The 11,837-nt window shown below is 29.8% G+C and overlaps 1 protein-coding gene across 1 annotated transcript; it reads left to right on the forward strand.

The window, feature by feature from the left end:
* The first annotated feature begins 2,591 nt into the window (after positions 1-2,591).
* Positions 2,592-10,568, forward strand: LOC108564183 (homeobox protein SIX2-like). Its single transcript, XM_017923136.1, has 4 exons — positions 2,592-3,187; positions 5,161-5,431; positions 5,535-5,781; positions 10,370-10,568. The coding sequence occupies exons 1-4, from the start codon at positions 2,711-2,713 to the stop codon at positions 10,512-10,514; spliced, it is 1,140 nt and encodes a 379-aa protein (XP_017778625.1). The 5' UTR covers positions 2,592-2,710; the 3' UTR covers positions 10,515-10,568.
* Positions 10,569-11,837: the final 1,269 nt, after the last annotated feature.

Here is an 11,837-nt window from a genome sequence, read left to right on the forward strand (position 1 = left end):
AGAAGGAAGTGCACGAAACGGATGAGTAAATGATACGGTAGACGAAATACAATATGACGCCGTAATCTTTTGCCGATTTTAGATAATATGCAATTCGAACGATTAATACGTAACGTGGAGACAACGAGAGACAACCGTGCAAAAGGAAAAGAAAAAGAAAAAATGCGAGAAAAGGAATCGGAATGAGACGGAAATAAAGTACAAACGTACCTTACGTTTGTTTATCTTATGGTTTCAGTCATATGGTTTACAAGGTAACTATTATACGGGGGCATCGTGGGATAGTGCTGATGTTTCACATGATGTACATCATGTAAGCAAAAAGAAAATAATCGCAATACGCTGACGGACAGAGAAATAATATAACAAAAAAAAATGTAAAGCCTTGTGATATTATTATATAAATTTTTTTTTTTTTTCTAACGTTTGTAAAAAAAAATTCTTTTGAATTTACGTTATAAAATTGTTATAACCAAAATCTATATGAATGCAATAAGAAACCTTAATCAATGGTCAAGTTTCGCGAAGCAATCAATCGGTTATTTGTAATTTTACACTTGTGAATCACACGTATACGATCCATTCACTTCCTTCATCGAGTGATATAATACCGAGTAATCGTTTACAAGTATTTGTGTTTCAAAATATTTTAAATTCCTGAAACTTCATTCAATATTCTTACATATTAAATGACATTCATCTGTCAAATAAGATGATTATGTCAAAATAGAATTATCAATTATTGAGTACAATCTAAGTAATCCTTTAGGAATATTTAGTGTTTACAATTATTCTCAATACCTTAAACATTCCATAACATTTTTTTTGACATCTGTCAAATAACAAAATAAAACGATTCATTCAATTTCCTCATTCATGAAACTACATTCGATATATCAATTGGATTTTTTTGACATTTGTCAAATAATATAAATGTCAAAATATAAATACTAATAATCAATTATTGAAAACAATCCAAGTAATCCTGTAATATTTACTGTTTACAATTATTTTAAATATCTTAAATATTCAATGACAGTTTTTTGACATCTGTCAAATAACAAAATGAAAATATCAATGAAAATTACAATATCAGGCATTATATCAGGTATTTTTTCAATATTATATATCAAATGACATTTTTTTGACATCTGTCAAATAAGATAAATGTCAAAATAAAAATATCAATTATTGAGTACAATCTAAGTAATCCTTTAGGAATATTTAGTGTTTACAATTATTTTAAATACTTTAAATATTTTAAATACTTTAAATATTCCATAACAGTTTTTTCTTATATCTGTCAAATAACAAAATAAAACTATTAATTCAATTCCTTCATTCTTGAAACTTCATTCGATATATCAAATGGCATTTTTTGACATCTGTCAAATAATAGAAATGTCAAAATAGAAATACTAATAATCATTTATTGAATACAATCCAAGTAATCCTGTAGTAATATTTACTGTTTACAATTATTTTAAATATCTTAAATATTCCATGACAGTTTTTTGACATCTAACAAAATGAAAATAGTTATCAACTATTAAATACGATCCATTCAATTCCCTCAACGAATGATACAATATCAGGTAATAGTTTTAGTATTTCAAAAAATAAAATAATTCTTATATATCAAATGACATTTTTTTGACATCTGTCAAATACGATACATGTCAAAATAAAAGTAGATATAGTCAATTATTAAATACAATCCCTTAGGAATATTACAATTATTTTAAATACTTGAAACTTCATTCAATATTCTCTTACATATCAAATGACGTTTGTCAAAAACAAGAAGAAATATTAAAGAAAATCAATTGTCATAGTTACATACATTTTTAGTTGTTGATTTCACTGTAAATAGAAAATATATTTACATGTTTTTCAAACCGTTAGAGTGCTTTGAACTGTTGCCACCATCGTCGTTTGTTTACTGCACACTAATTTGCGGAATGTGTGAAATGTTCTTAAAAATTCTATGGAAATTGCGCGTTGACATAATCTATTTCTTTATAGATGTGCATAATAATCTATTTTTTTTTTAACTAATTCTTCAATATTGAAATAGATTAAAAATGCAGGAATAATTCAACGTAAGAACACTATTGTATGTATTGTATTGTATGTAAATTATAAATAATTTTTTTTGTATTAATAATGGTTATCATTTAAGATTTCAAGAAAATAATATAAGTATTTGATGTTTCATTGCTTCATTCAAATTAATCGTGTAATAACTGAGGGTTTCGTGTTTCATTCAGGCAATTTGATCTGAAATCAGTCTGATTTTATTGTATTATATAAGTGTAAATAGAAGAGACGAGAATGTGAATATGTTGGTGATAATCTTGAGAAGCTGGTATAAATTGAACGTGCGTCTCCCTTTGCGCACATGCATTTCTTTTTATTTATTGCCGCCTCGCCATTGGTCGACGCTAAGGGTTGAAACCATAACAACGGTTGAGAGACGTGCTGCTATTGGGCGGATGGGGCGGAGCGTTCGTAGGGCGAAGTTATCCGTGCTCCGGTATCACCGTGCGTCACTGGAGACATAAGTGAATTAAGTGCGCCTCGATGGACTGACCGACTACCGGTGTTTACTTATGCCACATTTGCTAATATCGATTATGTAAGTGGACATATTGTATTCGTTTTTTTTGTGTGAATCGGTGCGAGATCGATCGATGCGGCCAACGACAAGATGGAAATTGACAGAGTATCAAGTGCATCCAGTGATTCAGGAGGCCATTTCCAATCTATCAACTATTACGGTGACAACATCTTCCAGAATTGCGCCGGCAAAAAGACCGAGTTCGATGGATACTTTTACACGGACGATACTCCAGAGAAGGAGATGCAGGACAAGCTGCAGACGCTGATGCCAGTCGGAGGTGGTGGAGGCTCAGGAGGAGAGAAGGAAAAGGATAGAAAGATTGATTATTTTATGGGGAAGAAGGACGATTTCGCGGTGAACAATAATAACATTGCTGGAAAATTGCCGGAGGATTACCACAAGAAGAATCTGGACTTTCGGTTCAATAACAGCAAGAACAAGAACTGTGATTTTGTGGACAGTCGAAAAGTTGACTATTTCAGCAAGAAGTCGGACTCGAATAGTATACATCTCAACAATCTAGACTCTTTCGGGAAGAAATCTATTAGTTTCTCAGCGGATCAGGTAAACATCGCATGAAAATAACATCAACATCTTTAATAATTATCTTAAGTAGATAATACAGAATATTTAATCATTAAGTTATCATTCAATTTACACGAATGTAAATGGAAGCAAAACCTCTTAATAAATACAAGAATTAGAACTAATCAAATGCATAAATGTATGCATTTTTTGTAAACGACAAACAAAACAAACAATTTTACATTATATAACTTTTTCCTTATTTCTTTTAAAACTGGAATATAAAATTTGTTCAATTAAGTCATCATCTTCTAAAAATCTAGAATTCTTGATTTTCCTAATTTTTATATTGAAATAAAAGAATATTGGACACTCACAATTAGTTAAATTAATGTAGCAAAATATATGTTTTAAATAAAAAAAAACATCAAGTTTCTAAGATATTTTAAATGAAACAGATAAAATTCTGAAGAAGTATTTATAATATACAAACAAACGTGTACGTTTTCATGTCTGATATGAAAATAGCCATGCAGATTTACAAGAAACTTTATATCTTATGTGAATTCCAAGAATTTTTGTTTTAAAATAAATTAGTTTTACTCGGAATGTAGATTACATAAATGGTACATAAACATTTAAACAGTTTTCTTAAAAAAAATATATATTGGCTAACTCTTTTTTTTTATCTAAGTTATCTATTTCTATATTCAATATGGATTATAGATACAGAATCTTCATTTCATGAAGTAGCTTATAATGAATTAGGATAAGAAAAAGTAGAACTCTTCATTCAAGGGTGAAAGGATTATTACCTAAGTATACCTTTTGCTTTGTCGTGTTCGAGGACTACTTTTATTTTCCATAGGATTATTGTCACTTTCCTCACTTACAATAAGGTAGCTGCTATGTATGCATTGTTGACCGGTGAAAAGGAGCTTAAAGAATAGATGCGAGATTACGTGAAATTGTCCGCAAAATCGGGGAACGCAATCAGCGTAACGCCATGTACCCAAAAGCTTCGATTATCTAGTTGGAAAAGTGTAACTCTAGATTTCAATCTTTGGGGATTATTTAAATTCTGGACACATAATTACGGATGGAAAAGGTGTGCATTGTTATAATGAAAATAACTGAAATTTTAGAAAAATAGACCAATTTGCGTCAAAATTTAATTGCTATAATAATCTTTTATTACAATTAAAAATAAAACATTTAACTTCGTATAATAATAACAATTAAAATGTCAAATTTGACATAATTAAGAAACTTTCAAGTAATTATAGTTGAATTGAATTTTATATCGAGTTAGTTGAAGTTATGAATGTATGTGTCGTAATGCTTTTTTTTCCGTTGTAAGTAATAACTAATTGCAAGTCGTATCTAATCAAGAAAACGTAAAATATAAGTTCTAAACCTGTTTCACATATACTTTTATAATAATTTGATTACAAATAAGTAATTTCAAATAAATTAAGAATAAATTTGAATTAAATACATAATTTGCTACTTGACGGAATTCGCAAAGTGACAGATACATTTATTTGACAATTTAACTGTCACTTTGTGAATTCCGCCAATGAAATTGAATCGAAAATGTTGTAATAATGAATATAATTGAAATAAAGCAATACAAAATTTCTTAAAAAAAATTAGCAATAATTAAAAATTAATTCTTCTGAAAGAAATAGTCGATATTTGCAAATCATAGCGATGTAGTGTTACACTGCATTATTATTAACACGATTCGGTTTTATGAATGGAGGCGAGCTTTAATTTCTACGCAAGACAGGATGTCTGCGAGGTTTGTTATGTAAACAGAATTGGGTGTAAGGCGAAGCGAGCGGAATTGATAAAATTTTGCAATAACAAATGTATCAGATGGTCGAATCGATCGTTATTTTGTATTTTTTTTATTAATATTTCACTTGGGTGTACGCTTTCACGTCACGTTCGAAACATGACGGTGATAAAGAGGCAATAACTGAATGATCGAGAAACAATTGTTGCAGGTGCAATGCATGTGCGAGGCTCTGCATCAGCGTGGAGACATCGAGCGTCTGGCGAACTTCTTGTGGTCATTGCCGCCGTCGGAGTTGCTCAGAGGAAACGAAAGTATATTGAGGGCACGGGCTGCCGTCGCTTTCCACAGAGCCTCCTACCATGAACTCTATGCGATTTTGGAATCGCATTCCTTCCATCCGCGTTGGCACAGCGATCTTCAGAGTCTCTGGTTCAAGGCCCATTACAGGGAAGCGGAAAAAGTACGGGGACGACCTTTGGGTGAGTTTCTGCAAACAACAAATGTTATGACAATGATCATGCTCATCATCTCTGATGGAATTCCAATTCTCCAAACATTACAATTTTGCTGTTTTTTTTGTAGGTGCCGTAGATAAATATAGATTAAGGAAAAAGTATCCTCTGCCAAAAACAATTTGGGATGGTGAGGAGACGGTGTATTGTTTTAAGGAGAGGAGCAGGAACGCGCTGAAGGAATGCTACGCGAGGAATCGATACCCGACGCCGGATGAGAAAAGGGCCTTAGCTAAACGCACCGGCCTCACCTTGACGCAAGTTTCCAATTGGTTCAAGAACAGGAGGCAAAGGGACAGAACGCCGCAACCGCGAACGTGAGTCACAATTACTTAACTTATATATTACTTTAAGAAATTGACAAATTTTTGACGTATTTTAACAAAACGTCATTTAAACGTCATATGTCATTGTTTCGATGACGTGGCATTTATTATATGAAATTTTACACATTGTTTTAGATTTTTTTATCTAATTTCTCTTCAAATTACATTTATTATAACTAATATTATTTTGTGTCAATAAAAACATAGATTTATACTGAAGATTCTGATAAAATTGAGTAAAAAAGTATTTATGAAAAAAAATCTGTAAATTCAAATTGAAACTATGAAGTTTCATAAACTTTTATTGCTTATTTAACCATAATTCTGAACAATTACATATAGCAATGTAAAGATTGCAAATTATAAATAGGATTATATAAAAAAATATGCATTTGATGTGTATCAGGTGGATTTCTTGTAAATCATTGTCGATTATGCAATTTTGTTGTCTATACATTTTATCGTATTTCTCGTTAATAATCCTAGTTACTTATATTTTTATAATTATAATAACAAACTACAAAAAAAACTTCTTCATTTTACAAAACGAAAATATTGCAATTTCTGAAAAAAAACTGCATTTTCATTCCATCAAAAGTTTATAACAATAATAATAAATAGAAATTACTTCTTTTCACTTCTTCAATTTATAAATGAAAAATTTTCAATTTCTGAAACAATAAAACTGCATTCTCATTCCATCAAAAGTTTACTTTAATATGCGAATTTTATTCCCTCGTCATTTAAAAAATTCACAAGATTTATTATGCTATTTTTTACTCTCTTGCATCAGACTTTCTCCAGACCAGCAGCCTCGGGTCTGACAAAATGCTTATAAGTTAATTTTCTCCACAAATTTCCTATTACTTCGAAAAAAAAAACATTTTTACCAGTTTTTTTAATTAAATTATTTATATTCAGTTCATAAAACATCTTATCTTTTCTTCCTACTGGTAGTTTATTCTACTTTTTGGTTTTGTTTACCAATAGAGACATTAAGTTCAAGATTTTTTCATTGGATTCTGAAGTTACGCTGCATGCATATCCGGCAAATTGGAACGTGCCGTCGATGCGTCCAATACTTTTAAACTTAATTTAGTGGAAATTAACACTGGGACATTCGCAGTTTACGATTAGAAGGAGGCGGAATGTCGAGGATAAATGCCCTGACCATGTCCTGTGGTAGTCATAACACACTCCGCTGATTACGAATGGGGAGGCTCGGTTTATTGGCACTTCGCAGAAGGACGGACTATAAAAAAGCTATTAATCTCAATACTCCTACTTTTAAGCATCGCCACCCACTCTGTACGACACTTGACAAGTAACTCGTGTTAATGGAAACACACTCAAGTACTTAGAATACATGCTATGAAGTACTAACATTATGCGACAGATACATTAATGAGAATTATAATCTATAATTGGCAAGTAACGCGTCCATATAAAAAAAAATTGAAAAAAGCAGAAATAATTTAGACATCACGATTTTACTTTTGGATTTACCAAAAAAAAAAAATTAATAGAAAAATTATATAAAATATAAACTTGAACTTGATTGCGATTTTATTAATAAATACATCGGCTAAACTTCAAATGCAAAGCCGCACCAATTACGCCGCTTTTACCGTGCATACTTAAACGCTACTAATTTCCGTTCTAATAATTTACCTCGTTATATGATCACACTTGATTTCATTCGTTTCATTATTTATTGTTTTGTATCGCTTTTGAGAATATGTAATGTAAATGAAAGCTAGTAGTAGTTATTTGAAAATTAAGCACACGTATGAAAAGTATACATTTTCCATTGTTCAATTTACTTTAGATTTGAGTGAAAATAACTGTAATTTTGACATCTGTCAAATTGACAGCTGTCAATTGTCTACAGTTTAATGTATCTTATTTAATTAACTTTTCATGAGTAATAATAAATCAATTCTCCTTTTTCTTTAAAGTGAGAATTCGTAAAGTGAGAACTGTTTCACATTGAAAATCATAATTTTGTATAAGGTAACGAAGCAAAATATTGATAATTCTTTAATATTTTGTAATAAGAGCTTAGTATATGAAATACATATATTTGGGAATTCTTAGTATTCAAGTCTACTTTTCCTGAATATATAGCTATACCTCACATAGTACGGCTTTGGTCGGTCCGGATTCACTAAAGTCCGGTTTGAAAATTTCAACACAATCTCAATTTTAATTGAGCAAAATACAAATAAATTTTAAATACGTAGGACAAAAATTACATAATTATATATATTTAGATTTAGATAATTTTCAACAATAATTTATTGTTTATTTTTAAGATTTAAATCATTGCAGTTAATTGAAAATTAAACACATATATGAAAAGTATACATTGTCCTATTTATATTATAACTCAAAATAATGGTAATTTTGACATCTGTCAAATTGACAGCTGTCAACTATAGCTTATCTATAGTTGAATGTTTCTGCTACGAATCAAATCATAGTTAAACAACGATTGTTGATCTTTTGATTGGATATTAAAATAATCCTAATAAATGATATAAATTAAATAAATAAAAATGAAGAAATAATAAAAATAACTAATATTATTTTTCATTATAAATTCTTTGAGGCTATCGACCCGAAGTCTCATGCTCTCATCGGAACCAGATTTTTGTTTCGTGTGGAATTTGAGAATGCCAAAAAAAAATCCGACATGGAATTTGTATCGTGATTGAGAAAGTAACGATTCTGACCTCAATCTTATTTCGTTTGTTATTAGTGTGTTATTAGATCATTTAGTAATTTCTCGGTGTGTTATGTATCATACATACATTTTTTTTGCACTTCAAAGTCTACAACAGCTGCACAGTTATACGAAGCAGAAGAAAGAAAATTACAATTTATACAATTTCGTTTCCAGTTGTTTAAAAAAAATCTCAAAAAGAAACCAGAATACCGTGAAAGCATGTAAAACGATAATTGCAATATTGTTTACTATAATTGTACATACATTTTAATTTATATGTTTTTTTGGTACAAATTATTGAATTATTTCTTGAAAAATTAACTAATTTGTTAATGAATATGCACGCTAATTATAAGAAACACAATGTTTGAATACGTAACAAAGCAGCTGTCAAATGAAAATACGAACTGACACTAATGACGTTTCTCAGAAAAATTTGACAAGTGTAGAAAAAATTACTAATTTTGACAAGTAAATATCACTTAGTTACTTACATAAAGGTATCATAAAATCAGGTATGTCGATAAATACCATTTTAAGAAAGTCTTAGATACATTTTTATTTTACCTGCAATAAAAAATAGAATAAAAGACAAATTGCAAAATAATTGAGCATAACAGAATTGTAAACTAATTATTTCTAATGATATGCGTTGGTAATTGAGACGCGACGTGCGTGTATTTATTGTTGAAATAAAAAAAAGATTAAAGGTAATCGTAATAATTAACCTCAGAGTAAGGAGTTGTTTACGTTTACGCCATAGATATTTCTGAGATTACGAATCGAAAGTAGAAGTCGAAACGACATCACTTTCTCGCCTTCTAACCGTGAAGTCTGTAAACAGCGTCGATGTTGTGTGTGTGTGTACTTTGGATCGCTTTTCCATTTAGGGTGGAAATCGAGAAAACGCATTTTTTTCTCCTTTTAATTACACACTTCCTATTATTACTACTCACTTTAAATACTGTTATAACCATTAACAAAACGAAGATAATAGTGAAAATTGATATGTTTATAGCGATAACTGCATGGTTATAACGATAAGTAGTTCCTGACTTTCATAAAATTAGGACGCATTTCTGTGTAAAATATTGCAATTTTCATGATTCACATTGAAAAAATATTATAAAAGATTCATTAATTGATATCTGGTCAATATAAAAAATCATAAGTTTTCAAATGTATAATTATGAAACATTTCTCCATTTAAAAAAAATATGAGAATTTGTAAAGTGATAATTTTATTATGATCATTGCAGTTTAATGAAAATGTGCAGAATTCATTATGTTTCACATAGAAATACAAACTAAATTGTAATTGAGTAAAATAAAAAAACGAGTACACTAAATTATTGTTTGTACATAAATGTTTTCCCATTTATACTGTCAATCCATTTTTGTTTGTATTTTGTTCCTTGATTAGTCCGGTTCAAACAGGAATTGATTAACCGCACTAAGCGAGTACAGTGGAACCTCGCTTAATGTTCCAAAATTTCCAGATTTTGACATTGTACGTTAACTTCAGTAGTATATTGATGCTCTGCGATTCCACTATTTTCTTTGACTGTGGATCTTCTGCTATCCTTAACACTGTCATTGTCCATCGATTTGGCGAAGGGTCATCATTCATTTGACTGTCCATCTGTGATGAACGATGGCCCTATTGCTGCAAGCACTGAGAGGGCTCACAAAGGGCCTGGCTTGACCAGGATTCGAACCGGCGCTCACGAAATCTTGGGAAGGGCGACTTAACCATTCGGCTATTAGTCGCCCTATACAACATATAAACTAAAATTTTAAACAATTCTCTAAACCAATTAATCGTATATTTTTGTTTGTTCTTTGTTGCAGTGATATTTTGTTGAGTAATATGCCGATGACGCAGACAAATCTCATTGGAAATCACCAGAATGGAATCGACATGGTCACCTTCCAAGCGGCATCGAAACTCTTCGACGGTTCATGTGCAGTATACAGCGATTATCAAATAACATAGTGTCCAAATTATCCTCATTTCACTTATTTTCCCTCAAAGTTCTTCTAACGCACTTGTACATAGTTAGGTAATAGCGACAATTGAAACAATACAATGAGAATATAGGATTTGTTTGTTACGTTTTTTATTTTATTATTTTTTTTATTATATATTCTTTTCTTCAGTTAAGAACTAATTGCGATAATTGATATTCAATAATGTTATTAATATTATTATTTATAATCACCCCGAAAAAAAAAAACTATACACAATAATATACATATTTTGTACTTATAACAATTTATTATTTCTTTTATGTACAAATTAATAATGCAATATTGGGAAACAACAGAAAATTTGTTTGTGCAAGTTGAATTGTATTTGAAAAGTGGTTTGTCTGTGATGATCAATATAAACAATTTTTCAAACCATGAATTTCTTTCATAATTTATTATATATTTCCTTCTATATTCCTTTAATTAATAACATGTTAACTTTTCTTAAGTTTTTCCGTTTTTTTTTCATTCATCAGAACTAATTTTGATAACATAACATAGAAAAAGTCGTTTATTTCTGATGATAAATTGTAAATAAATATAAAAATTTAATTGTATAGTTTAGGTTAAAAAAAAGAAGTAAATAATTACGTAGAATTAGACTTTTAACATTTGAGCGAAACAAGCAGATGGCTTCGTGTAGAAAGCATGAGAAATTGGTGAAAGAGTATTAAAACTAAATTAGACTAATAAAGTAACAGTTTACATCTTTTTCTCTGTTGAAATTAACGATCATTCTATTATTAATTGTTCACGTTTGTCGTGGATTTTTTGTTGAAAACAATTTCTTCATTTCTATATGAATTATGGATAATATTATTTTTCCTATGGGAACGTAAACGTGTATGAATATAAAAGGCAAACTTAATTATAAAAAAAAATGTATACAATTAATTGATTAATGTCATTGACATCTGACAGCTAATGAAAGTTAAGCAACGTTTGTTATTGTTCATATGTGAACAGTCATAATATTTATATAATGCTAAAATATTATACGCAACTGATGGATTTTGACTTCAATGCTCTCGTTAATGCAGTTACTGTGGTTTTAGCTGTTTGGCTGTAATTCGTGTTCAAATTTTAAAAAATGCTCGAAAAAGCAGTGTTTTTACATTTCATGATTTACTCGAAAACTATAATACATAGAATGAATCCAAAAGATGCATATGAAAGCTGAATGTTTGGGGAATCTAGCAAGTATCGATATATTATGTGGTTTTAGCCGTTTGGCTGTAATTCGTGTTCAAAGTTTAAAAATGCTCGAAAAAGCAGTGTTTTCACATTT

This window comes from Nicrophorus vespilloides, unplaced genomic scaffold (assembly GCF_001412225.1).
Source record: "Nicrophorus vespilloides isolate i.1.1-1 unplaced genomic scaffold, Nicve_v1.0, whole genome shotgun sequence".
Classification (NCBI taxonomy): Eukaryota; Metazoa; Arthropoda; class Insecta; order Coleoptera; family Silphidae; genus Nicrophorus; species Nicrophorus vespilloides.

Bases quoted from the DNA above. Each gene is read 5' to 3' on its own strand.
- LOC108564183 (XM_017923136.1), top strand. From the start codon at position 2,711: ATGGAAATTGACAGAGTATCAAGTGCATCCAGTGATTCAGGAGGCCAT. The intron at 5,432-5,534 runs GTGAGTTTCTGC...TTTTTTTTGTAG, and splicing joins AGTACGGGGACGACCTTTGG to GTGCCGTAGATAAATATAGA. The intron at 5,782-10,369 runs GTGAGTCACAAT...TCTTTGTTGCAG, and splicing joins AGAACGCCGCAACCGCGAAC to TGATATTTTGTTGAGTAATA.